The sequence below is a fragment of the Aspergillus viridinutans genome, assembly GCF_018404265.1.
Source record: "Aspergillus viridinutans IFM 47045 DNA, scaffold_4, whole genome shotgun sequence".
Classification (NCBI taxonomy): Eukaryota; Fungi; Ascomycota; class Eurotiomycetes; order Eurotiales; family Aspergillaceae; genus Aspergillus; species Aspergillus viridinutans.
This window is the reverse complement of record NW_025091220.1, coordinates 882,458-905,574: the sequence shown is the minus strand read 5'-3', so window position 1 is coordinate 905,574 and position 23,117 is coordinate 882,458. Positions and strand designations below refer to the sequence as shown.

Below are 23,117 nucleotides of genomic sequence, written 5' to 3'. Positions count from 1 at the left end.
ATTCGTTGCAAGGCAGCATTGGACCGACATTCAAATCTACATTCCACCATCAGGCGTTCACTTCCAATTTCGATATCACATTTCATGGTTTGTTATGATTTACGCTTCTTAAAGATTTATGGGCAACGATTGAATGCATATAGATGATTTATGTCATTTATCAAAATAGCACTAGAAATATACTCTCTTACACCATCTATAGTCTGTTTACAAGGGTGGCCTGACCCTAGCTCGACCCCATTAGTAATACGGGTAGCCGCTCGGCATGAGCCACATCCGTGGTAGTACCGTAGTACTCTGTTCTCCACCAATGACTCCACCAATTCAGATGTCACTGTCCAGCTAAGGCTCCATCTATCACCAACCTGACGTATCTCCGCCTCGAACGTCGACCTTAACCTCCTCTGGGATCCATCTATCTAAATCCTGCACGCGAATCAGTCCACCTCAATCCCAACCGTCAACATGGTACGCACCTTCTTGTCAACAGTCCTAAGCAGCTAGCTGATACCAGACAGTCGCAATCCCTCCCCAGTGCCACGAACTCCGCCGCCGCGCTGTCCCTCCTCACATCCATGGGCGGAATCATCGGCTACGCGCGTACGGGCTCCATCCCCTCCATCGCGGCTGGTCTCTCAGTCGGTGCGCTGTATCTGTACAGTTTCCTACGTCTGCGCGACGGACAGCCCTACGGCGAGGAGATCGGGTTGCTGGCGTCGGCGGTGTTGGGGGGTAGTTCCGTGCCCCGGGTTATCAAGACGAGGGGGAAGCCCGTGCCTCTTGCGTTGAGTGTTCTGGCGACGTATGGGCTTGTGGTTTTCGGGTTGGCGTTTCGGGAGAAGAGGGCTTCGAGGGTTTGAGTTGGGGATTTGAGTTCGGTCTGCACAGTGTGCCTTATGCTACGGCACCCTTACTTTACAAATGGCGGAGCGAAACAATTGATATGAGAGAGTATCAATTAATATGGAATGATGTCATTTTTGAGTCCAAAGCATCGTTGATTCGTTGCCTACCTTTATGCTAGAGAACTTACAGCAGCATTCACTTGACAACCCAGGGGTTTTCAGTCTCCAGATCAACTCACGCGGCAAGAACACGAAACTGTCAAGTTCGGACGAACAACTTCCCATGGTAGCCAGTGATATCAGCCTTGCTCGGCGAAGGTTGACAACCAAACTCACCAGCACTCTTTCAATGCTCTTCAGTCGTTCATTGCATCTCGTTGCTGTTTCCTCAGAAGGTCCACCCGCATCATGACGGCGAAGAGGACGGATGAGTATTGTAGCAGCCCCTGTTCAGTTTCAAGCATAGGTTCTTCTTTCTTGCACTTGACGTTGCCATGGTACTGAGATATTAGGGGAGTAGAAGACATAACAAGAGGATGGAGATAGATAAGATGAAGCTAGAACTTGATATGCATCGAACTTAGCTGAAATCTGTGATTCGTACCTCTGTCCAGACGTCTGACCGGGAATTTTGAACTGATTCTGAACGGAAATGGTGTGTGCGTTGTGAATCTCCGAAGGGTGTGTCGTTTCGCAAATAGTCAGTCGGCTCACAGTCGCCGCACCAATCATCATGCTTTTCACTGCGCAGAATCGAAAATCTTGTCTGACTCCCGGATAGTCCCCACTACTACAGCAGCAGGGAGCTCTTCAAGCGTCGTTTCTCCTCGACGGTCAGGAACAAATGCGTACCTTGACAATCTAGCCATCTTTTCCTCCGGACTGGTTTCATTATCAGAGTATACCAAGCGTGTCGGTTTGGACTTGTCCTTCTTCGACGGCTTCTCTTCAGTGGTTGCACCTGCACCAGCTGCAGCTTTGGCCGCGGCCTGGTCAGCTTCCTTCGCTGCCCCAGAGACAAGATCATTGACCGAAGATGATATCGACGCAGCTTCCACCCCTGGTGCTCTTCCGCCATTTGGAACAGCTGTATGCACTCCAGCGTTTGGAAGGGGGTGGCCCATGTGTATCTGTTGCATTTGATATGCATTAACTGGCGGGGGTTGGAAAGCTGGGCGCTGTGGGAGGCTAGGCGCTGCCGGTAAGCTACCAGAACGTTGTGGGAATGCCGGAGCCGTTTGAGGGGCTGTGTGTGGCGGGGAAGCTTGTTGGTGCAGTGGTATCGGAAAAGGAGGTGGCGTTGTCCCATAGGGCGGGGTAGATTGCGCAACAGTCCCAACCGGATATGGCTGTGGAGTGAATCCAGTAGGTGTATGCTGCATGGGGTACTGTGCTTGTGCGCCTGGTGAGAAATTTGGATACACGGGGCTCGCCGCCTGCGGGAATGGAGAGCCGGTCCCTGCATAGGGTGGAGGATATGTAAATTGTGCAGTCGCGGCGGCTGCAGTTTGAGGAGAATGAGCCTACAAGAACGCAACAAGTTAGTGTCAGAATGCTGCATCAAATCAAGACAAGAAAACTTACAAATCCACCCGAACCCTGTGTCTGCCCGGCACCCACAGGAGTCGCCTCTCCGCTGCTTCCTCCGGCCGCAACCTCCGCCCGTTTGGCCTTGTGCTCAGCTAAACGCTTCTTCAAGTCAGACACGTCTCCAAGCTTGGGTCTCTTCGCCGGTTGGCCGCCAGACCCCGTTCCTGGAGGTGGGTTCCCCGTCACGGCCTGCCGCTCCGCCTCTGCTTGCTGAAATTGAGCGATCACACGCTGGTTGTGAGACTGGACGACATCATCTGGAACACCTTCCATGCCGAAGATTTCGACATCAAGACTCGAGCGATTGGGGAGCGCATTGTCGACAGCCGAAAGCTGTTCCTTGTGCACTTGGCTCATATGCACAGACAAGCCTGATTGCACCCGGTGAGCGAAAAATTATCATCAGAGTGCTATATGTGCTGTATCGACTCACCTCCTGCAGTGTTGAGCCTCCGGCCACATCTCTCGCATTTAAAATGCTTCGCCTTCTGATGTGATATAAGGATTTTGAGATCGTCAAAATCACGCTCACAGTAATAACACCACGGCCGAGCCAGAAGCTCTTCGAGTGATGGGCCACGTCTCTTTTTACCCATTGTGAAAGATATATGCCAAAGTCTCAATATTCAACGAAACCGGATTCGATATTGTTTGGAATTCTTGTGAAGTGAAAATGTGGAGGAAGAGTCCGATAGCGTCAACGCGTTGACTTAGGCTGAGATCTCACTGATCCGAAGTTGGAATCATTGAGTCACGTGAAGTATCTGGTCTAGAATGCTGTGTGTCACGTGATTTTGCTTTGTACGGTCTGATGGAAACCGATGCATGTCTAGGAATAGGATAAAGAATATCAGACAAGTCCTAGTCAGTAGCTGTCTAAATATGGATTTATCACCATTGCTCCATACGAATCTCCTTTACACTTTTTGTATGTAGTGACTTTAACCACGAGCACATGGAACAAAGAAGTCCATAACTTGCACATTAAGCGGAAAGATACCTTACGCAAAACAATGCCCTTTGCCCCCATCAAAGTCGAAATAAAAGTGCAGGTGGTTCCCAATACATTATTTGTACAGAGCCTCTCGACCAGCGTGGCCAGTAGTACAAGAACAAGCCTTCGCTCAAAAATAACATGCCAAACATACAATGTGTTTCCGGGAGAAAATGCTGAACAATGGCAGGTGCAGTCCACTGATCTGAGGTTCGCCATAAGAGTTATAGATAATACAGAGAAAAATCGGGCCGAACTGCTGATGTAGATGTTTTGCACACATTTGTCTGTGTTGAAAGCTGTTTATACGGAGGCATAGACAGCACCAAACCCCTTCAACCCAATCACCCATCGTCTCTTTCCAAATTGCTGGATTTATCCAGAAGGACCGAAGGTAAATCCAGCATATAGCGAAGAGGAAGGGGTGAATTGGCTATCCGGGGCGCGGGACGAAGCGCGAAGTAAAAGCGGGAGGGACCGACAAGAATATGCATGCTCATGCGGGTCGCGCGGGGCCTGGTGGCGTCATTCCAGCCGTCGACGCCCCGTATGGGCTGTAGTAACCTGGGTACGGGGTACGGTAAGGCACCGGCGCAGGAGGCTGCTGAAACGGTCCCGGAGGACCCGGGGTGAAAGATGCGACGCCTCGAGGATCTATGGGCGCATATGGAGAAGCCATCGACCGCACTGTAGGCATAGGTGCTAGTCCGGGAGGACCAGTGGGCAGAGGGAACGACACAGGCTGCACAGCTGGTGCGGGAGCAATAGGCCCTTCGACTTGCGAGCTCACAGGGCCCGGAGTGCGGGACTTGGGTTTCTTGATCACGGGTTCCTGGGCCTCCGCGGCCTTCTTAGCGGCCTCTGCCGCACGATCCGCCGCAACCTGGGACTTGGATCGTTTGGGTTTGCGGATTCGGCCCTCCCGGTTGAACCGGGCCCAGTGGTTGAGCATGGCCTCCGTGCGCCGGGGGTTCTTGGCATTAGCGATCTTTTCTCGCCGAGCCAGCTCAGCTGGGTCCAGGGATTCATTAGCTTCCGCGCTTCTCGCTGGAGTAATTGCAGAAGAGACAGCCGCTTGCGCCCCATTACGCGCCGGCTCGATTGGCGCCAGTTGAGACAATGTCCCAGAGGTGTTGGAAGGAGGCCGGGCCTGCAACGGTACAGGATGTGGCACTGAAGCCACGACTTTGGTCTCCCGGCCTCGTCCTCGAGCTGGAGCTGCGTTCGCCGCTGGCTGTGGCGTTTCCGAAGCGGCCCGAGAAGGAGCGCGGGCGGCACCTCGTCCACGGCCTCGGCCTCGTCCGCGACCGGCACCCCGGGTAGCAGCAGTTGTAGGAGCAGGAGAAGTGGGGGTAGAGGGAACGGGTGTATTGTCGTGTGTTTGCTCCACCTCGAGCGCCGTACGGCGTTGGCGAGTTCGTCGCTTCGCTGGTGGCATAGAGTCTTCGTGATCCTCAGCAGGCACAGGCGTCCCGAAGAAAGCGTCATCCGTCTCGATTTCTTGGCTAGCTGCTTCCAATTCCGCTGCTTTACGTCGGCGCGTGTTCTTTGCGACGGTTGATTGGGCTGGTGGTTTCGGTAACATTGGCACGTACGGGATGCCAAATTTGTGGATTATCGGCCATCCATCAGGGTTGGGGTCGCCCTTGGCTCTGATTTTGGCGGTCTGGGCGGCAGTCGGCATGAAGCCACCCTGATCGAAGGGGTCCTGGATGCCGCCCGGAGCTTTGGGGTCATACTTATAACCGTACAGCATTGCTTCCCTTTGACTCTCGAAAACAGTGGGTTCCTCTAACTTCCTCGGGTCCGCACTGGGCTTGCCTTGCTGTCGAGTTGCAAGCCTATAGAGCTTGTCAATGGCTAGATATTCATCTTGCCATGTCTTCAAAGTGAGATGTACATTCTCAGTGATCGCATAGAGCTCGTCGATAGAGCGATACTCTGGATCACGGAGCTGAGATAGGATGTTCTCAAGAGGTGTAATCTCGAGAAATTCTCCTTTCGCGACTTTTGCCTTTTTGTAAGGATTGAAGCGCTCTGGAAAGTCAGACGCGTCGCGCTTCGTGCCACGCTTGGGATTACGAAATACTGTATCCCAGGTGTATTCGATGTCGTCAACTCTGTCCTCAAAGTCCTCCGAGAACTTGGAGACATCGTTGATATTCCAAAGTTTATAAACACGCTGCTCAATGATGGAAGTCTGTCCACGAGAGAAGCCATCGAGTCGAATGGGAGTAGAGAGACCAGACATCGCTTCGTCGAGCTCGCCGTCAGGGCCGGTGTCATAAGTTCGGGTTACTTCTGTCTCTTCAGCTTCACCTGTGTCTTCTGCCTCGACATCGTCAACTCCAGATGCTGCAGCATCTTCAGTGAGCTCGCGATCGGTGTGAAGTTGCCCATTCGGGGTATGTTCCTTTGCGGCACTAAGAGAGTATCTCTTGGCACTTTGCGGGTGTGCGGCAGCAATGTGCTCTTTGAGAGTAAAAGATTCATCGTTTGGTGGCTTAGAGGTATTGAAATATTCCCCACAGAGGTAGCATTTGGACTTATGAGTCAAAGAAGAAGGCGATTGGGATGTTTGGGTTGAAGTTGAGTGAGCAGAGAGTGGCTCGGAGAATTGTCGGCGAAGAGACGAGGCCTGGCTGGCCATGTCCGAAGTATGGTTGTTCATCTCAATATCGCTCTGGGCGACAGGAGCCATACCTGCTCGGTGAAGAATACTCCAGAAGGATGAACAAATCTGAAGTAGATAGGTATGGGAATTTGATGAAAACTGAGAAACAGAGAATTAAATTCTTTTCCCAAATTTGGTATCTAAACATTCCATGTCAGTCAAATGCACTCCGAGAAGGAAAAAGTTCGCTTCGGAAATGCCAAGACGCCAACAGTACTTCGGGACTGCTGTGCGATCCAGGTAGCCGCCACAGTATGAAGGTGAGAAGACCAGACAGATGCAGATGTGTTATGAGAAGCAGAATAAATAACTTGGGAGTCGATCTGGAAATTGATGATTCGAAATTCTGGAGAACTGCTGAAATGAGAGGATGGGGTATTGCAGGCTCTGACGGATAAATCAAGAAGAGTGGTGTGGAACACACGACATCCACATACATACCTTAAGAACGCAGAAACAGTCTGTCAGAACAATTCGGATTAATAGTGATTATTCGGGTAAATTATTCGAGCATAGACTCAGCAGAGCAAGGAGTCTCAACAGCGATGGACTGCTTTGACGAAAGGGCTGTCTTGTCGCGAGTCTCTGACAGGGATAATAGGTAGGAAGTAGGTAGATAGTTCAGCAACAGTAGAGGCCAAAGTAAGCGCAGAAGTCAGTCTGCAAGGCACGCTTAATCTGGAGAAATAATTGAATGGAAATGATAATGTGCAGATTCGAAGATATTAAATATTGAGAAAGCAGATTGTGGTGTTTTTCATGAAGCCGCTCATGGAAGTTGGCATCCAGTGTGTGTAGTAGGAGATTTTACTATGGTGTTCAATGTAAAGAAAAGGAGAAAGGAGAAGGGATGGGAAAAAAGGGTAGAGGAAAAGAGAAGCTAGCAGCACTGGACTCCATACATCAGTCAATGAACGAGTCCAAAAGTACTCGGAAACTTGGGGAGGGATATGTAGGAGATGACGGGCATGTAGTAGTGAATGAATAGAAGAGTCTGTAGAGCCCGAAAAAGGTGTTGTTATCTCGAAGTAAAGTAGGTAGGTATTTTGGCTGTGTACCTGCTTTACCATACAGAAGGCCCACTTTATCCGCAAAAGTGTGCCTCTGGGCCAATCCGGAAGTGAACAGCCAGACGCTTGGGTAGATCTGATAGCCAATGATTAACATCTAAGCTGCTGTACTCTCAGTAGTCGATTTTTGTATTACCTTACCATACATTGCTACCGTACCATGGTAGATCCCAAAGTAGAGGTACCTACCTGGGTAGTACGCCCTATGCACTACCTTACTCTGCCTGTGTTGAATGCAAATTATGTTCTGATAAAATTAAGATCATGATAACTTGGGCGGGTAATACAGACCCTATATTCATATTTTATTTAGGTTTGATATTCAGACTATTGGCGTTGTCCCAATATCCTTTCATGTAGGTAGTTTTCATCATTGAGTCGAATCTACCTAAAGGCATAGAGTCGGTATTTTTATCCGTACTGAGCTGTAATGCCTGTTGCTTGACATCATTCGCCTCTCGCCTTGATTATACCGTTTCTAGACGAGGAACATCCTAGCGAAGGTAGCATAGTGGCCAAGGGACTATTTTCATGTTGGGAGGAATAAGCGTGGATCTATGTAGATACGTTCCCAGGTCAGTCTGTTGTTATAATAAATATTCTGTGTAATGATTACAGTGCACTCATCATTAACTTAAATTGTTCTATTCGAAGTCATAAAAACAATGGAGAGAATGGGTTGTGGTAGAAATGCTCCCATTGTCGATGAGAGGGATCATCTAGCGTTAATTTCGGACAAACACAGCGCGATCATTCTACGACACCTACTTTCAGCCTATTGCACTGAGATCTTGCACCAAGCAGCAAGTCATATGTGGCATCACCATTCTTGATAGAAAGCTCGGTATGAGTCTCAGCGGCCTGGGCTGTATAGGATTCGTAACAGGCGCGGGAAGACGATGCATACTCTATTCAGTTGACAAATTACGTGTTATCTCCAGAGTAATATTGTCCTCGCCTGACGTTTCAGAAGTTGTTGGAATCCAGAAAACATGACCAAATGCTCACGAGTGCCGCATACTGCAAGTGCAAGGGAATGGCGATGTTCTTTGGAGCACTTTGAGGGGATGGAAAAAGCATATTTGACACTTAAGGATTCTTCTCCCCCACATTCAGGGCAACAAGAAATCGGCTGACACAATTGTACGCAGCCGATGTTGTCGTTATCTCGACGATTTCCCTCTCATTGAAAAATCCCTTCAGCTCCTGGAACACTTCCTCGGGAACAGCGACTGTCTTTGTCATGGCATCCGTGTACTTCAGAACGGCTCCTTCAGCCGGACTCAAGATCTTCTCTTCGATTTTCAGCGAAATATCTGCATGGATATCACGAACGACACGCATTCCCTCGTCACTAAATCCACCTTCTTCCAACAAAGGTGCGTGGTGTTCCCATTCAAACCAGGCTCCATTCAGAACGGCCACACGGCAGATGATAAGTTCCTTGATTATGGTGGACAAGGTAGTTTTTGTTCGGATTGCCCCAATGAATGAATTCCATCCATCTGCTACAGGATACGAGTGCAGAAGTGCGCGATCAAGTGGTAAGAGGCCCCCAGGGGCACGCCTGGCTCTGACACGAGCGAGGATCTCCGCCTCTTCGGAAGTGCTAGTAGGGGGAGGGTCAGAGACGTATGGAAGACGCATGATGAGATTGTCGACTTCAAGAACGTGGCCAGACTTCAATAAGTCGCAGCTTGCGCAGCAAATGACTTCAATCCACTTTCGAATGTCTATTGGACACTCAGTGAGTCATCATACCACGAATCTGATGCGGTAGACCTACCTCAGGGATGAAATGGAAAGCTATGAATGCAATTGATTCTGCGCGACCTCGAACTTCCAAGGCCCGAGCCCTTTTTTTGATATATACGCTCAATAATTCAGGGGGTTCGCGCAGTCTGAATATGGGGAACCACGCTATTTATGTATGGGATGACCCCACAGATCAATTCTTTGGAAAGGCCCCGCCGCGGGGAACGATGCGATTGTATCACTGCACGTAGTAAGTACCGCCGATTGTCGAAGAGCAATTAGCTGTCATTAGGTGGTTCTCCGTGTATGTTCAATTATTATTACCAAGGATGAAGCGGGAGCGACTGACTCAGAGCCGTAGTTCTATAACTAGTCTCTAGCTGCCACACCGGATATACTTCAGGCAGGATGACTCGTCGGGAATCCTCCCGCGTCACCGTACGAATGCTGAATTTTTCTCATGCCGCGAGCTGTGACTCGAAACCTGGACAACAAGCTCACCGTTTCTGAAGCTTTCTTTTAGAAGACTTTCAAGTCAGATTATCTGCTCGCCGGATTTTCCAACTCACAAGTCCCATTCCCATCGGTGCTGGCTGGCTTTCGCAGGACATTGCAGAGTAGATCTGCGCTTTTCCGTACGGCGTAGAGACTTAACAGCCAAAATTTATTGACCTAGTATAACGAAGGTAAAGAGGAGGCCTTTAGGTGGCATGAGACAGTACGGCGTAGACAGGCTGTTGAAAGTGTGGCCAGCCTGAGAGTTTATTTGAGACGCGAGGACCCAAGCTGAAGTATATATTTAAAGACTATAGGGATCCTAAACATGAGTTCAGTAAACAGTATTGTTCCGAACCTAAATTTTTGGTCGCCTAATGACCTTCAGACAGTGGCTCATTATCGCTGACCATTGTTACTGTAGTCTCAAACCAACAGGTTGCAGTTGACAACAGAAGGAGGCATCCAAAATTCATAGTTCGTAGGTCGAGTTGTTGCTCTAGACAACACGCTAACGCTCCTTGGCGCAGGTCATCAAGTTCCCCACCGCCCGAACATTAATGCCCCCCATAAGCTCTGGCCAACCTTCTCCTGATAACTATCTCGGCATTCTCACGTTCCAGATACACACCACACCACAAGGACAATGCCTCCAAAAGGCGCAAAACCTACGAGCGATGAGCTCCTCGCCCAATTCGACGACCTCGGCATCGACTCTACGACGGAGAAGCAGCCATCGAAGCCGACAGCTGCGTCCACTACCGCACAGTCGGAACAAGATATCCTGGCTGAACTGGACAATCTAGCTTCGCAGCGCCCAAGCAGTGGGCCCGGCACTCCACGACTTTCAACGAACGAGTCTAGACCAGTAACCAAGTCACCCAAGCCAGCAGCAGTAGCAACACCTCGATCTAGCGAAGACAAACCGGCTTCTCGTAAGTCTGGGGAGAGTGTTCGGTCAGCCCGTGCTGGAAACAAGTCAACAACTACACTACCGTCAGAGCCCGAGAAGCCAAAGGTGCAGGAGGCGCCTGCCGGCGGAGGTGGAGGATGGTGGGGAGGTATCTTTGCAACGGCCACGGCTGCTATGAAGCAAGCCGAAGCTGCAGTCAAGGAGATTCAACAGAATGAGGAGGCCCAGAAGTGGGCGCAGCAAGTGCGAGGGAATGTTGGAGTTCTCAGAGATCTAGGTGTGTGGACAGTGCTAGTTTCCTTCATTTGATTCGTGCTAATCATAGTCTCTAGGTGGCGAGCTCAAGAACAAGGCCCTACCTACATTTACCTCTCTGCTTCACACCATTGCGCCGCCAATTTCGTCTCATGAACGGCTCCAAATACATGTCACTCACGATATCTCCGGATACCCCGCTATCGACCCTATCGTCTACTCCGTATTTTCGCGCGTAATGGCTCAGGTCGAAGGCGGAGACCTCCTCGTCATCCAACGCGGTCAAGAATCCGCCCCGAAACGCGGACTTGACCTTGGAACCTCATTCTCTACCGCAGGCTGGCAAGATGGCCCTTGGTGGCGCACTGTCACACCTGGAACTCCTCGCAGTATCTCGGCCGTCCGAGGCATCGTGGAGGCCACCAAGCTTGCTCGGGCGAGCGCAGAATCATATGCCACCGAGTATTTTGCCTCGAGGGGCGGAGTTGAAGAAGCTGCGAGACAAGCAACTCAAGACTTGAGCGAATCCAACCCGGTTCGGAGCAGCGACATTTTCCTAGCTGTCCAAGCCATCAGTCAGACTTCATCAACGGAGCTTTTCCAGGCCGGCCCGGCGACGGAGATGGCGACCCCTCCTGGGGTGGTTGACGTTCCCGAGGCGACAGAAGAGGAGGTCGCATTTGCCCTTTACCTCCATGACCCCATCCATGGCATTGCCTTCCATACTATCTCCCAGACAATTCCCCAAAAGTGGATCGATTGGCTGGATGCCGAGGCCCCAGCTGCCGCAGACCTCAGCGTAGAGGACGCGAAGGCACCGCGCACGACCGTCCCGGAGGATATTGCTGAGATTGTTGCCAGCGGCGCTGTCGATCCCCGCGAATGGGTGGCGGAATGGCTTGAAGAATCTCTAGCATTAGCCATAGGAGTCGTTGCACAGCGTTACGTGGCTCGGAGAATGGGCGTTGGTGAGGGAGGTCCCGGTAAGGGCAAGATGCGAGCTGAACAGGCGTCTGTCGTAGAGAGTGGAGCAGGAGAAGCCGCAAGAGCGCTCTAGTTGAGCGTGGGCTGTTTCGATTCATACCATAATATGCCGCTTCACAGTTCATGTGTGATTTAATATGTTCATACCATTATCCGCTATACCAAGTCCTCGCAATTAAACCCTGTTTGATGATTCATGAGCAGAGCTGCTTTGCAGCACGTTTCCCGGTCATACCTGGAGATATCCCTGCGTTGAGTTCACGAGGACCAAGAGCTCACAGTCCACCCAGTTATCTTGTTGCCTTGGAAAAGTATCCACAAGAAGACGACGATTTATACCAGTACGCATACTCGCCAAACTAGGGTTCATAGCATATCGATCTCCGAAACGTATCATTATTCAGAGGTCCATACAAGCACCTGTATCCTGAACCCTGTCAACCGCGTAACCAAGCACCTCCAAGCAGTCTGATACGCCACGGGCGTTATGCTAGGTGCAATCGTACAAGGTATTTCGAAGCTCATGTGCCGCAGAAGGCAAAAATAGAGGACTGTAGCAGCATAAGAGCAGCGAGTTAGCGTCCACCTCCCTCAAGGGATATTTCATTGAGGGGTACTCATAGAACTTGGTGCCTAACGCAGAAAACGAAGATATTGATTTCTCCTAACAGCATCATTTATTGTATGACAGTCGAGTCGTTCAGACAGAATTCCTTCGTGGGTATCAGCTATTAGCCTTAGTCGGAGAGTTGTATATTCCCGAATTGAGTAAGAAAACGAACTTTAGAGATGGTTGGCTACTCTCTCAACTTGGCTTGTATGATCTTTCCCTGAAGGGCAGTCCATTCGATGCTTGGGCAATGTGAACGGTTCCTGTTGCTTTCGGTGCACTTATGTGGCCCGTTGCGAGTCTCTTGTAGCGGATAACAATGTAGGCTACCCTATGCGGTGAAACCAGTACAGCGTACAATCCAGTAGCTATTACGTACTTCGAAGTCTGTATCCCAGAGGGCTCTAAAAAGGAAGGAATGGCATCGTATCTTGAGTGCCTGAGGCAGGATATTTGGGATAGATGAGCGCTCTATTCCTTGAGTGTCATGTTTGGTTTCTATTTTTCGAGGGACCAGCCTTTTCTGATCCAGTGAATGCTACCCGGTTCTTGAAGAGAATTTCAAAAGAGAATAGAAAAGAAGAGGCAGGAACCTGTCATGCTCTATTCACAGTCATACATCTGACGTGAGTACGACGAATCAATAAAGCGCTGGAATCTTCCACTTCGACCAGCCACCACTTCGAAGACAGAAAAACATTGCTGCCGTAGAATTTGTAGAGTGACTGGCTATCCCACCATGGATGAGGATAGACTCAGAGAGTGTCATTGAGAGTTGCTGGTCAGGAGATGACTCTTCGACTGGGACAGGTATCATTGCATGTCCAGAGCTTCCTGAAACGTCGAGACCCCCATAGACGCAAAAAATTAACGTAGAATCAGTTAGAAGTATTCATTTTCTGCAAATATTCAATATGAACCACACTTTAATGCTGCTCTGAGTCACTGAGCCAGAAAAGCAGGGATTTCTGCCTGGAGCGAACCGGATTTTCCAGTACATACGCATCATAGTGAATGAATTCAGTGAATATCTTCCAGTCTGTAAGCGAGCCAGCCACTGCACCTCGCACTATTTAAACCTCCTCCTTCCCCCTTCCCCCTCCTTCTCTTCTTCTTCTTCTTTTCTTCCTCACAAGGCGCAAGTCTAATACAAGTCCACCTCTGCTGACTTGTCCTAGTTGCGATCATCGGCCTTTCCTTCTTGAATGTGTTGCTATGAAGGCTTGTTGTTTCCCAGCAGTCCCTGCAGCGCCAGTTGTAAACTGCAGCCGCTGGAGACGTCCACTGGTGGGACAAAGTCATACGGCACTGCTCGAAGGAAAGGGGAAGTTCTTCCCTCGAGAATGTGATGCTATGGAGGCTTGTGCTATCCCGGCAGTCAGCAGGACCCAGCTGTACTGCAGCCATTTAAACAGAGACGTCCAATGGTGGGATACAGCCATACGGCGCTGCTCGAGGAGAAATCTGGGTACAGGTAAGGCATCTTCTTTACTCATGTCTTCGTTCTCAATTTTGTTCTCTCGCCTTGCTAACATCGACAGTCACTCGGGATATCCGACTAAGACTTTCCCATTCCCGATGTTTCGTCTTCTTTGACCTGCCAGTGAGTTTTCCTTTTGTGTTTTGAGGTTGCTCTTGTGATGACTTTCGTTGCTGATTTGTTATCTCTCGTCTCCAGGTCAGAGTGTGGCCCTCCTAACGGGGGCTTATAGGGGTAACACCCAGAGTCTAACCTACTCATCAACACAGCAAGCAAACGGCCTTTGGATTCCGCCGAGTTCTGGATACTAATGGAGCAGCTGAGGGGTTCCGGGGGTCAAACTTACAAACATGTGGGAATTGGGCAGTTCTGGGGGTCAAAGTAACAATACTGTGGGAACTGAGGGGTCTTCAAAATCCTACCTGGCCAGTAGGTGCCTGTTCATCTGGATCCTCGAGGAACCGATGGCAGGCCTCCAGCGACGAGCTCGCACCTCACCGTGGTGCTGGAGTCTAGTAGCCATCCTGGCGAAGCTAAGACGAGCTCACTTTGTATTTACTTCTTTGCTTAGTTAGCTTATGTAGTGTAGGTAGTTGCAATGAGAACATGTTCTTGCTTCATGTGGATGTTTATACAAAGTAACCTTTGACTACGTGCAGCGTAGCCTGTGTAGATTGACAATTTGTTGATGTATGGCTTTCGCAGACAAGCAGACGAGCATTTGATATGGTCACCCTCCCGCCTCATGCCGAATATAGCAAGTCGAAGCAACTAGGCATACAATAAGGTAGGTTAACCATCGGAGTTTTTAATGTCTAGGTCTAGGAGGAACAAATGTCTACTGGTTCTCGAGCAGGATTCAGCAAAAAGTCAAGTGGTGATAATGCAAAAAGAAAAAAAGAACCTTTGTGGGTATCTATCTGTCTATCATCTAACTTTTCATATTCATGAGTCAATCAGTCATCAAGTTCCAAGGGTCCATCAAGACCAGAAACATGCGAGAAGTTTGCGGTAAGGGGAGTAACACTGTATTCGACAGTCAGCTTCCTGCAAACGGGGTATACTATTCAATGAACGAAAAATGATAGAGGGTGCTAACCTAGTACTTCCATTCAGAACAGTATGCGCATCAGTTCCCTCCTCGCTTGCCTGCAGAGCTTTCTTCATCTCGGACAATTCCGCCGACCAGGCGAAACTGCGTTTCTTAAGGTGCGAGCTGCCGAACCCATTCACAGCTTTTGTGGCCGAGCCGTTACTCAGTTTCTCGGCCTTTTCATCTGAGTGGTTCGAGCTTCCGTTCGTCAACCCCGGCGTAGAATGGCCGTTGGCCTGAGTCACTTCGGCGTACAGACAGCCCTTCGACCAGTAGTAGGGTAGAGTGCGAGTATAGCGGACCGGTCTGGTTTCCACGTCCGCGCGCATTGGCACGTTCAGATTGTACAGCTCGACACGCTCGTCCCAGTTCTGGTACAGGTGGTTGACGACGCGCACAGCGAGCCTGGCGGCGGCGCGGATGACTTCGATCGGCTGCTCGTCCTTGCTGCCGAAGGACATGGCGATACCGCGCTTCCCGCAGATAGCGGCTTCCAGGGCGCCGCCGACGGTCCCCGAGGAGAGGTTGTAGATCGTTGAAGCGTTGCGGCCGTGGTTGGGGCCCGAGATCACGAGGTCAATGGGGCCTCGGTCGGCGAAAAGGTTGAACAGGCCTAGTTGGGTACAGCTGGCGGGTGTGCCGTTGGTGATGACGACCCATTCGCGATTCGACTCGTTCTCGTCGGGGGTCTCGTACGCCTCGTCCCATGTTCCGTCTTCCCGGAAGGCGTCCGGGGGCACATATGTCGCTTCTAGCGCGGCTTCGATGATGTGTGCTTTGCCGATCCAGGACCGAGATCTCGCTGGGATTGCGACGGCGACCTGATGGCCGGCGGCCTGGAGAGCATCGACAAATGGGCGGATGTATGGAGACAGGCGCCGCGAGGGCGGACCGTCGTCATTGACAACCTGGGATAATGATCACATGAGTATTTTGTTCTTTTCTTTTGGTGGCTCGCCATTCTCAATGCGCCAATGGGTATTGAACGCAAGGTGATACAGAAAAGAGCAAGGTAACTTACCAATATATGCATGCTGATTGCCAATAGTACCTTGAGCGCTGAAAGGTTCTACGGAGCAGCGTCCTTGATCCGGTTTGCTGAAACGGCGGCGTCCTTTGGCTGGAATGTGATGCGGAGAAGTGTTGAACGGCCCCCACGCAGATATGATGGTTATCTTTTCTACGGCGCCCTCGATTTTGACACTGGAGGAGATAGTATTTATAAGAGTCATTGCGCTCGGTAATGATTGAGCCCTGGAGGGCCTTCTCAACCTATCCCGACTACCGAAAACATACCGGGGAACCTCCAATCTGGCTACGGTGAAGCTGTTTTGCGGTGCGGGGGTCCGGAAGTTGTTCGCAGAACATAATCAACATCGGTCATATTCGTAACGAAAGGGTGTCATAGCATGTACTATACTTTAGTATTGTTAGTAATTGCTTGACACCAAGGGCAGCAAAAAGGTAACGTACTGTACGGAACATGACATGACGCAACCTCATGGCAACCAAAAAGAGGCTGCGGTGAAGACGGACAAATTGCAGCGCAGAGGAGATTATTGGTTTCCCTCGGATACTGCGCTTACATATTAGTAAAAGAAAAGAAATGGTCAGCTGCTCATGTTCAAGACTGGAAGTGAAGCCTTGTCTGACTCGATCATGAAGTTATCTCGATGAAGGATCGATAGAGGCAAGGATGGTCAAATTGTAGGCAGATTTATAAAGTTCTAGTGCACTAACTAGTCTAATGGTAGGCTTATGGGTCTTTATGCACATCCAGGATCTCCGTCTGCACAAATAGATACTGTGAGAGTAGAGTTCAAAGACAGCGTGGCATCTAAATCCATATATGGAGTAGAGTCAAAAGGCAATTGTGCAGAGGATCATTAGATAATAATAGGTAGTATGGAAGAACTTGAAGACACAGCTGTGATGGACAGAAATACTATCATTAATAATATCCTTCCAGAAGATGCATAAGAATGGCTCAAACCAACTCAACCACGAAACCCGCCATACCAGAGCCAGAAGCTAAATCTGCACCAGAGACAAAAAAGTAAGAGGGAACGGCTATCGGGCAACCCTTTTCCGTATTAGGTTTTGATGAGACGATTATGTCGCGTAATCCGGTCCATCCGTAAGAGTATCAGAGTTGGAACAACGGGAGCTTACCTTAGGTTTTGGCCCCCAGTGCGCCCTGGATTTTGACACACTGGTACGTAATGCCCCTTAGCCAGTCCATCGTTTAACTGATTATTTGGGTTCCGCGGACTGCACAGAGGAGAGCCCTTGAGGAAAGGAAAACCAGGGCAAATAAGACCAAGAAATACTTGCACGCCGAGAGATTGGCGAATGACCATCACCGCTTGAAGCGAGTCTGCCGGGCAAATTGACCATTGGCCATCTGCAGGGAGTCCATTCACCCGGGCACGAGGTCCTCAACCCTCCTGTGCTTCAATGGTCCAATTCCTCCGCCCCCTTTGACTTTTTCAAGACAGGGCAAATAGAATATTAATAGTTCGCCTTCTTACGCAGCACGATCCGTCTTTCCGTGCTGGACTGTCAGAGTCATCCTGGACATCGGAGGTTTCCAGAATCGCTGACGGCTGATTTGGACCATAAAGCAAGGATAAAAACAAGTCATTGTAACCCTCTTCCTTCTCATGAAAAGTAGTGATGCTCCATCCTGTATCCCCTTTATTACAGTGACACGCTGCCACAGAACCAGATATAAGAGGCGATCCAAATAATTCATTTTCCCTAGCTTATCAAAGCACGCCATCGTATTATTAGTGAGCCTGTCCCGCTGCAAGCTTCACATCGGAGGCCGATCGCCGCAAAATCTTTGGTGGGGAACACCATCAATTCAACCAACCCGGTCCAACACACTGACTGTATCACATTCTGTCCTCACCACCAGACCATTCTTATTAGCATTGTCATCAGTCCCTGCTCTCGCTCTTCAGTCGCTCTTATATTATCGTCTCGACTGTCTCCGTTGGTCTCCACGCGATCTGGAGATACTCCGCTCCGTCCTCGTCTCCCTTCGCGCTTCACTTGCACCCGTGGGAAGAGTCAAATCTTCCCGCTTCGTCAATTGCGACCCGACAATCTTTGACGGATAGAAAGTCACATCCCTCTTGAGTTACTGTTAACTCGAGAGGCCATCGACGTTTCCCTTCCTCGACTTCGGTTTCGTATATCCCCTGTATGGACTGCGGGACTCCTGGCGCAGCTGCGGGCATTGACCCCAAAATACTTGACAATTGGCAATCCGATACCGCTTTTTCGATCGCTTCGTGGGAACACGCCGGCTACGATCAGCAACTTGAGTGGGATACCAGTCCAGACTCGAATCAGGATGAAGTGGACATTGTGGATCTAGGTATTCTACATGGTTCACTGGCCAACGATCAGCCCAGCGCGTCCGTCTTTGGGCATAATTCCGACCCTAGGTTAGCGCAGAGTCTCCTCTCCAGTCTGCGATGGTCGCGATAGAAGTAGCTGACGGATCTTTGATATGCTTGCAGCAACCCAGGTCTCACATCGCCCGAGAAGTTCAGCGTCGCGGATGCCGCGATCGAAGGCACCATCAGCGGGACCGTGAGCCCCAGAACCTTGCCCTCCTCGACTGACGATAACTTTCACGTCGACGAAACATGGCCGCAATTTCAGCTCATCAACCCCATGGCGGCTGGAGTGCCGGTGGACGCACCTCTGCTCTATCCTTATGCGAAAGACCCGACCGCTAACAACACAGTTATCGTCGACGATGGAGGAGAGCTGTCCAACGGACAAGGATTTTCAGAGGCTCACCCGGAGCAATATCTGACATTCCAGAATCTTTCTCAAGCGTTTCAATTCGCCGCTGATCCCTGGGCCGAGCTGCCTGCCAATCTCAATTCGAATACGTCGGCGCAAGCACCCATATCCGTTCCTCAGATGGGACCACAGGTACCAACCCAGATTATCAATCAGTCTCGCAGCTTCCAGGGCTCTTTGCGCCCACTCGAATCGCGCTGGCTTGAGGGCCTCGAATCCCAACTGCCTACGAACCTAACTTCGCCTGCCTCATTGTCGACAAATTGTCAAGACCGCCCCTTACCTAAAGATGACAGAGGAGTTCAGGATGCATTCCAGTACAAGTCAGAGAGCTCTTCCGTTTCTGGTGATCTCTCAGGGGTTTACGACTGCTCCTACTCAGGCCTGAGTGATGATGTGCCGGCGTTTGCAGAGCGACAGCTGGAAGACGAGGGTGCTTGGAAGGATGAGCAGAAGGAGGAGTCTTCGTCTGCGACCTCGCAGCCAATCCAGAGTGCCACTGCATTCGTGGTCAGCGAAAACCCCCAAGAGTCTTTCTTCATGACTGCTCCTAGCAGATCGAGGGCTTCGTCGACCGCTGCGCAACGAGCCTCTGGCCGGCCTCAGGCACTCGCTTTGCAATCAGTGGCTACCGTCAGAAAGCGAAAGCAGCGTACCTCGAACGTCAGCATTGACCAGAATCTGCCGAAACCACTGCAGATTGTCCAAGAGGACGGCCAAGGCGGTTCCATTGCCTCCGCTGATTTTGTGTCTCCGCCTCGTGGAGCACGCCGCAAGGGGCCCTTGAGCATGGTTGGCAGGGCCAATGCTGGAATGCGGAGGAAGAACAAGGATACTTGTGTTCAGTGCCGCCTGAACAAGCGGAAGGTTGGTTTTACCTGTCTCTGGCTTGTTTCGGTCTCGTATAACAGAAAGCTGACCATTGTAGTGCGATGGAAGCTCTCCATGCGACGCTTGTCGCCCTACCCTACACGAGCAGCCATGTGCGCGTGCCTGTTTTGCAAACATTGTCGAATATGGGACATGCAATTATATCTGTACGTACTCGACCCTTTTATCGTAACGGACATTTTTGACTAACAACAATTAGCTCAACGAGCTGTCAATCACCCAACCGTGGATCGCTCTGGCCGGGTCCGGATGGAAATCCCATCCAAATTCGACTTGAATGACCTTTTGACGTTCCTGAGCGAGCGGCAAGGACGGTTCAACATCCGTGCTAGTCAAGCATGGGGGTCACTGTACGTTTTGGACTTGGCAGAGACGTACAAGTTCTTGAAATCATTGAGCGAGTACAATGGCAACTCGCGATCCACCTTTCTCGAATTCATCGACCGTCGGATAGTGGAGTCGAAAGACAAGTCCAAGAACTGGCTGAGCTGTGTCAAAGACTGCGATCCGATGAACAATATCTACGTAAGTGCTAAGCCATTCTTATCTTGTATCCTCGACTGACTTGATTTCTAGTCTCTGCTCTCACAATGGAACAACATGCCTAGTCGTGCCAGCTATAGCTTCGTTCCTCTGCAAACTGGAGGCCAAGAAAGGCCCATGGACGTCCACAACCCCGAAGATCAACGCGAGATTCTGCTAGCGGCGCAGCTGTCGCGGATTGTCTGCCGCATGCTGGAGGTTGAAGGGTTCCGGAAGCTTGAACGGGACTTTTACAACATCAAGTGGAAACAGATCTCTCAAGAGACACACCTGCGTTTCCTGAGTCAACTCGGGCATATCCTTCTCTCTCTTCGGTGGCGAGTGTCCTGGTGGAAGCGCCTTGGGGACGGCGGCCGCGAGCCCGATCCCTCGAAGCAGCATTATGAGGATCGAGTCGAACTGCTTTGCCGAATCCTCTATGTCTACTACACCTGTGTGCTGGCGAAGCTTCCTTCGTGGTCGACCGCCGATGTGCCCAAGGGCGTCTGGTCCACTTATGCTGATTCGGAAAATGTGGTGTGGGACGATTTCCCCCTGGATCCCAGCGAAGATGGATTCAAGAACTGGATGGAACGAGGCCGCGAACTCATTGAGCAAGCTGGTGTTCCGAACCGCGTCTCAAAGATCTAGGTGTCGACTCCCCTAGAGATGTAAAAAAGCAAACCCTCGCTTGAAAAAAGATTGTTGGTGGATTGGAACTGGAGTTTTTAACGATACCCATGCAGCGTTTTCATTTCTGGTCTTTACCTCTCTACGAGTGATGATTCTATCATTTTTGTACATACCGTTTTCACCTAAGTTTCGTGAGATATATATAGAATACTTATGATAAACTTCCAATCCGTTTACCTACGCAGTAACGCAACCAAAACACATCACCAGTAGACAGGGTATCTATACTTCATTAATCGGATCACTATCAGAATGAATTGATCGGCCTCAATTCTTCTTCCCCCCCTTCTCCTTCCCCTTCTCCGTCTTCTTATCCTTCTTCCCCCCAGCAAGCAACTCAAGATGTCCCGCCCTCTGCGCCAAACTCCTCTCCGTCTTCGCCGTCAACCCAGCCGTAAGCTTCTACTCAACCGTCAGCACCAGGCACTCTCCTCTCCAACAAATATCTCTTCACAGTGATAGCCGCAAAACGAACCTTCGTAATCTTCTGCTGCTTAATCAGCGTCGCCTTCTTGGGCGCAATCTGCCGCGGTCCTCGCTTGGGAGCTAGTGCCGTGGGCCTTATCATATAATCAGCAAGCTGCGAGTTACTTTTCTTGTGGTTTGTGGTTGTGGGCGGTTGGAAGATCAGTACCGCTTTGCCGTGCTCGGCTTGGTTTTCTTTAGGGGGCCTTGGGCCATTTTTGTTTTTGTTCTTGTGAGTTGTGGTGGAGGTGGAGGTGGAGGTGTATGTATACTGCCAGCAGCACGGATGGTCTAGAAACCGGAAAGAGGGTTGTTTGAAATTGGGAACGAGGCGATGGGATGGTGCTGCGGTGGATGCATGGGCTGGAGAAAATTGCTTATCGGTTTATCTATCACGTGATACGGTGATAGTGGTGTTTGGGTGGGTACGGAGTATTCCGTACTATGGGTAAATAGGTGCCAATGCGGATATCAATATTCTAGCTATTTCAGGACTGCTAGGAGCAACTCTACTCTGTGGATATATCTTGTTGATTTGTAACGCATGTAGGACTTGGATGGTGCGTGATACAAGCGGACTATCAGCGGGGAGATGATCACAGGGTTTTAGATGTAGTGACACTCGCTACGGTAGCTGACTCGGTCTATGCGCTCGATAAATTTTGCCATATCTCATTAGAATCCTGTCAAACAATATCCGCGCAGACTTGCATTACAATGGCAGGCTCAAATACAAAGAAAAGACGAAGAGTATATTCCAGGCTATGCTGAAACACAAACGAAGTAAAAGCGCAAGCTCGGCACCTCAGGGTCAAGAATTATTATGTCCACACAAAATTTACAGATCATGAACGGAGTTTGACCCCAGGAGGGAAGAAACTTAAAAGGCCAGGACGGCGAGAACACCAGCGGCAACAGCACCGAAGCTGACAGCGGTGCGGTCGGCAGCACCGGTGAAGAGGCTAGGAGCCGGAGTGGTGGCAGAGGGGGTGCTGGAGCTGTGGGGCTTGCTGACCAGAGTGCTGCTGGCGTAGGCAGAAGGAGTAGGCGAGCGAGTTGGGATGGAAGGACCGCCGGTGGGGACGATAACGGGGATCGTGCTGGGCTTGGCGGTAGACTCGCTCTCGGGGCAGAAAGTGGTGGTCTCAGTGGTGGTGAGGGTGACATCGGAGCCAGTGGGAGTAGGAGCGGGGGTTTTGATCACGGGAGCGGCGGAGGAGGTCGGGGTCACACTGGCGGAAGAAGAGTCGACAGCCTTGTCGGGGTTGGAGATACCGAACTGGGTCGACCACTGGTACTGACCAGTACCCTCGACAACAAGAAGGAGACCGTAGTGGGTGACATCGTTCTCGAGCTCGGTGCTGGGAGTCCAGGAGTACGAGCCCGTGTTGGGGATCGCCTCAGCGATGGTAGAGAGGGGAACGACGTTGGTGCTGGGGCCGCGCAGGAGGACCAGAGAGACGGGGCCCTGAGTGGTGGGGTCCCACGTAATGGTGTAGGGCTTGCCGACAGGAACCTGCTCGTTCAGACCGGGCTTCAGGATGGCATTGCCCTGAGGAGGCTTGGAGTAGTCGGGCTGGGTGTAGGCGGAAGCCATGGCCACAAGGGCAGAGATAGCAACGGTGATGAAACGCATTTTGTATTAATTTTCTTCTTCCTTGAGGATAAGGCGAATATGTTAGGGAAAAAGAGCGACTTGTTCAAGAATCTCGTAAGATTTGAAATGAATGACTGTGGTTAAAAGAGTGGCTGTCGTAGGTAATAAACGACACGAAGAGTTTTGGACGGAGAGAGAAGGAAAGAAGAAAGAGAGAAGGAGAAGAAGGAGAAGAAGGGCGAGGGAGACAAGGATTCAAATTAGATTTGAAGAGCAGTAGGCTAGCATCATTTCGAACTAAGCCTGAGATTGTTCTCCCCTTGAAGCCTGAAGGATCAAGGAAGATGGGAGGAGGGGCCGTCGGCTCTC

The 23,117-nt window shown here is 50.6% G+C and overlaps 9 protein-coding genes across 9 annotated transcripts; 3 read left to right on the top strand and 6 right to left on the bottom strand.

Annotated features, from left to right (window-relative positions):
* Nucleotides 1-465: 465 nt before the first annotated feature.
* Aspvir_006306 (TMEM14 family protein) lies at nucleotides 466-860 on the top strand (the record flags this gene model as incomplete). The annotated part of the gene is made up of 2 exons (XM_043269508.1): nucleotides 466-468; nucleotides 519-860. The coding sequence occupies 2 exons, from the start codon at nucleotides 466-468 to the stop codon at nucleotides 858-860; spliced, it is 345 nt and encodes a 114-aa protein (XP_043125443.1).
* Nucleotides 861-1,585: 725 nt separating this feature from the next.
* On the bottom strand, nucleotides 1,586-3,031 carry Aspvir_006305 (putative C2H2 finger domain protein; the record flags this gene model as incomplete). Its single annotated transcript, XM_043269507.1, has 3 exons — nucleotides 1,586-2,368; nucleotides 2,430-2,806; nucleotides 2,869-3,031. 3 exons carry the CDS (start codon nucleotides 3,029-3,031, stop codon nucleotides 1,586-1,588), a joined length of 1,323 nt encoding a protein of 440 aa, XP_043125442.1.
* An 894-nt stretch (nucleotides 3,032-3,925) lies between these two features.
* Nucleotides 3,926-6,130, bottom strand: Aspvir_006304 (uncharacterized protein; the record flags this gene model as incomplete). The annotated part of the gene is made up of 1 exon (XM_043269506.1): nucleotides 3,926-6,130. One exon carries the CDS (start codon nucleotides 6,128-6,130, stop codon nucleotides 3,926-3,928), a length of 2,205 nt encoding a protein of 734 aa, XP_043125441.1.
* A 2,132-nt stretch (nucleotides 6,131-8,262) lies between these two features.
* Aspvir_006303 (carboxymuconolactone decarboxylase family protein) lies at nucleotides 8,263-8,820 on the bottom strand (the record flags this gene model as incomplete). The annotated part of the gene is made up of 1 exon (XM_043269505.1): nucleotides 8,263-8,820. One exon carries the CDS (start codon nucleotides 8,818-8,820, stop codon nucleotides 8,263-8,265), a length of 558 nt encoding a protein of 185 aa, XP_043125440.1.
* Nucleotides 8,821-10,069: 1,249 nt separating this feature from the next.
* Aspvir_006302 (DUF5427 domain-containing protein MTC1) lies at nucleotides 10,070-11,648 on the top strand (the record flags this gene model as incomplete). The annotated part of the gene is made up of 2 exons (XM_043269504.1): nucleotides 10,070-10,613; nucleotides 10,669-11,648. The coding sequence occupies 2 exons, from the start codon at nucleotides 10,070-10,072 to the stop codon at nucleotides 11,646-11,648; spliced, it is 1,524 nt and encodes a 507-aa protein (XP_043125439.1).
* Nucleotides 11,649-14,621: 2,973 nt separating this feature from the next.
* On the bottom strand, nucleotides 14,622-15,791 carry Aspvir_006301 (5'/3'-nucleotidase SurE; the record flags this gene model as incomplete). Its single annotated transcript, XM_043269503.1, has 3 exons — nucleotides 14,622-14,691; nucleotides 14,765-15,666; nucleotides 15,780-15,791. The coding sequence occupies 3 exons, from the start codon at nucleotides 15,789-15,791 to the stop codon at nucleotides 14,622-14,624; spliced, it is 984 nt and encodes a 327-aa protein (XP_043125438.1).
* A 2,177-nt stretch (nucleotides 15,792-17,968) lies between these two features.
* On the top strand, nucleotides 17,969-20,644 carry Aspvir_006300 (uncharacterized protein; the record flags this gene model as incomplete). Its single annotated transcript, XM_043269502.1, has 5 exons — nucleotides 17,969-18,213; nucleotides 18,289-19,447; nucleotides 19,509-19,617; nucleotides 19,671-19,996; nucleotides 20,048-20,644. 5 exons carry the CDS (start codon nucleotides 17,969-17,971, stop codon nucleotides 20,642-20,644), a joined length of 2,436 nt encoding a protein of 811 aa, XP_043125437.1.
* A 309-nt stretch (nucleotides 20,645-20,953) lies between these two features.
* On the bottom strand, nucleotides 20,954-21,367 carry Aspvir_006299 (DUF2462 domain-containing protein; the record flags this gene model as incomplete). Its single annotated transcript, XM_043269501.1, has 3 exons — nucleotides 20,954-21,088; nucleotides 21,162-21,246; nucleotides 21,321-21,367. 3 exons carry the CDS (start codon nucleotides 21,365-21,367, stop codon nucleotides 20,954-20,956), a joined length of 267 nt encoding a protein of 88 aa, XP_043125436.1.
* A 664-nt stretch (nucleotides 21,368-22,031) lies between these two features.
* On the bottom strand, nucleotides 22,032-22,787 carry Aspvir_006298 (GPI anchored serine-threonine rich protein; the record flags this gene model as incomplete). The annotated part of the gene is made up of 1 exon (XM_043269500.1): nucleotides 22,032-22,787. One exon carries the CDS (start codon nucleotides 22,785-22,787, stop codon nucleotides 22,032-22,034), a length of 756 nt encoding a protein of 251 aa, XP_043125435.1.
* Between the last annotated feature and the right edge of the window lie 330 nt (nucleotides 22,788-23,117).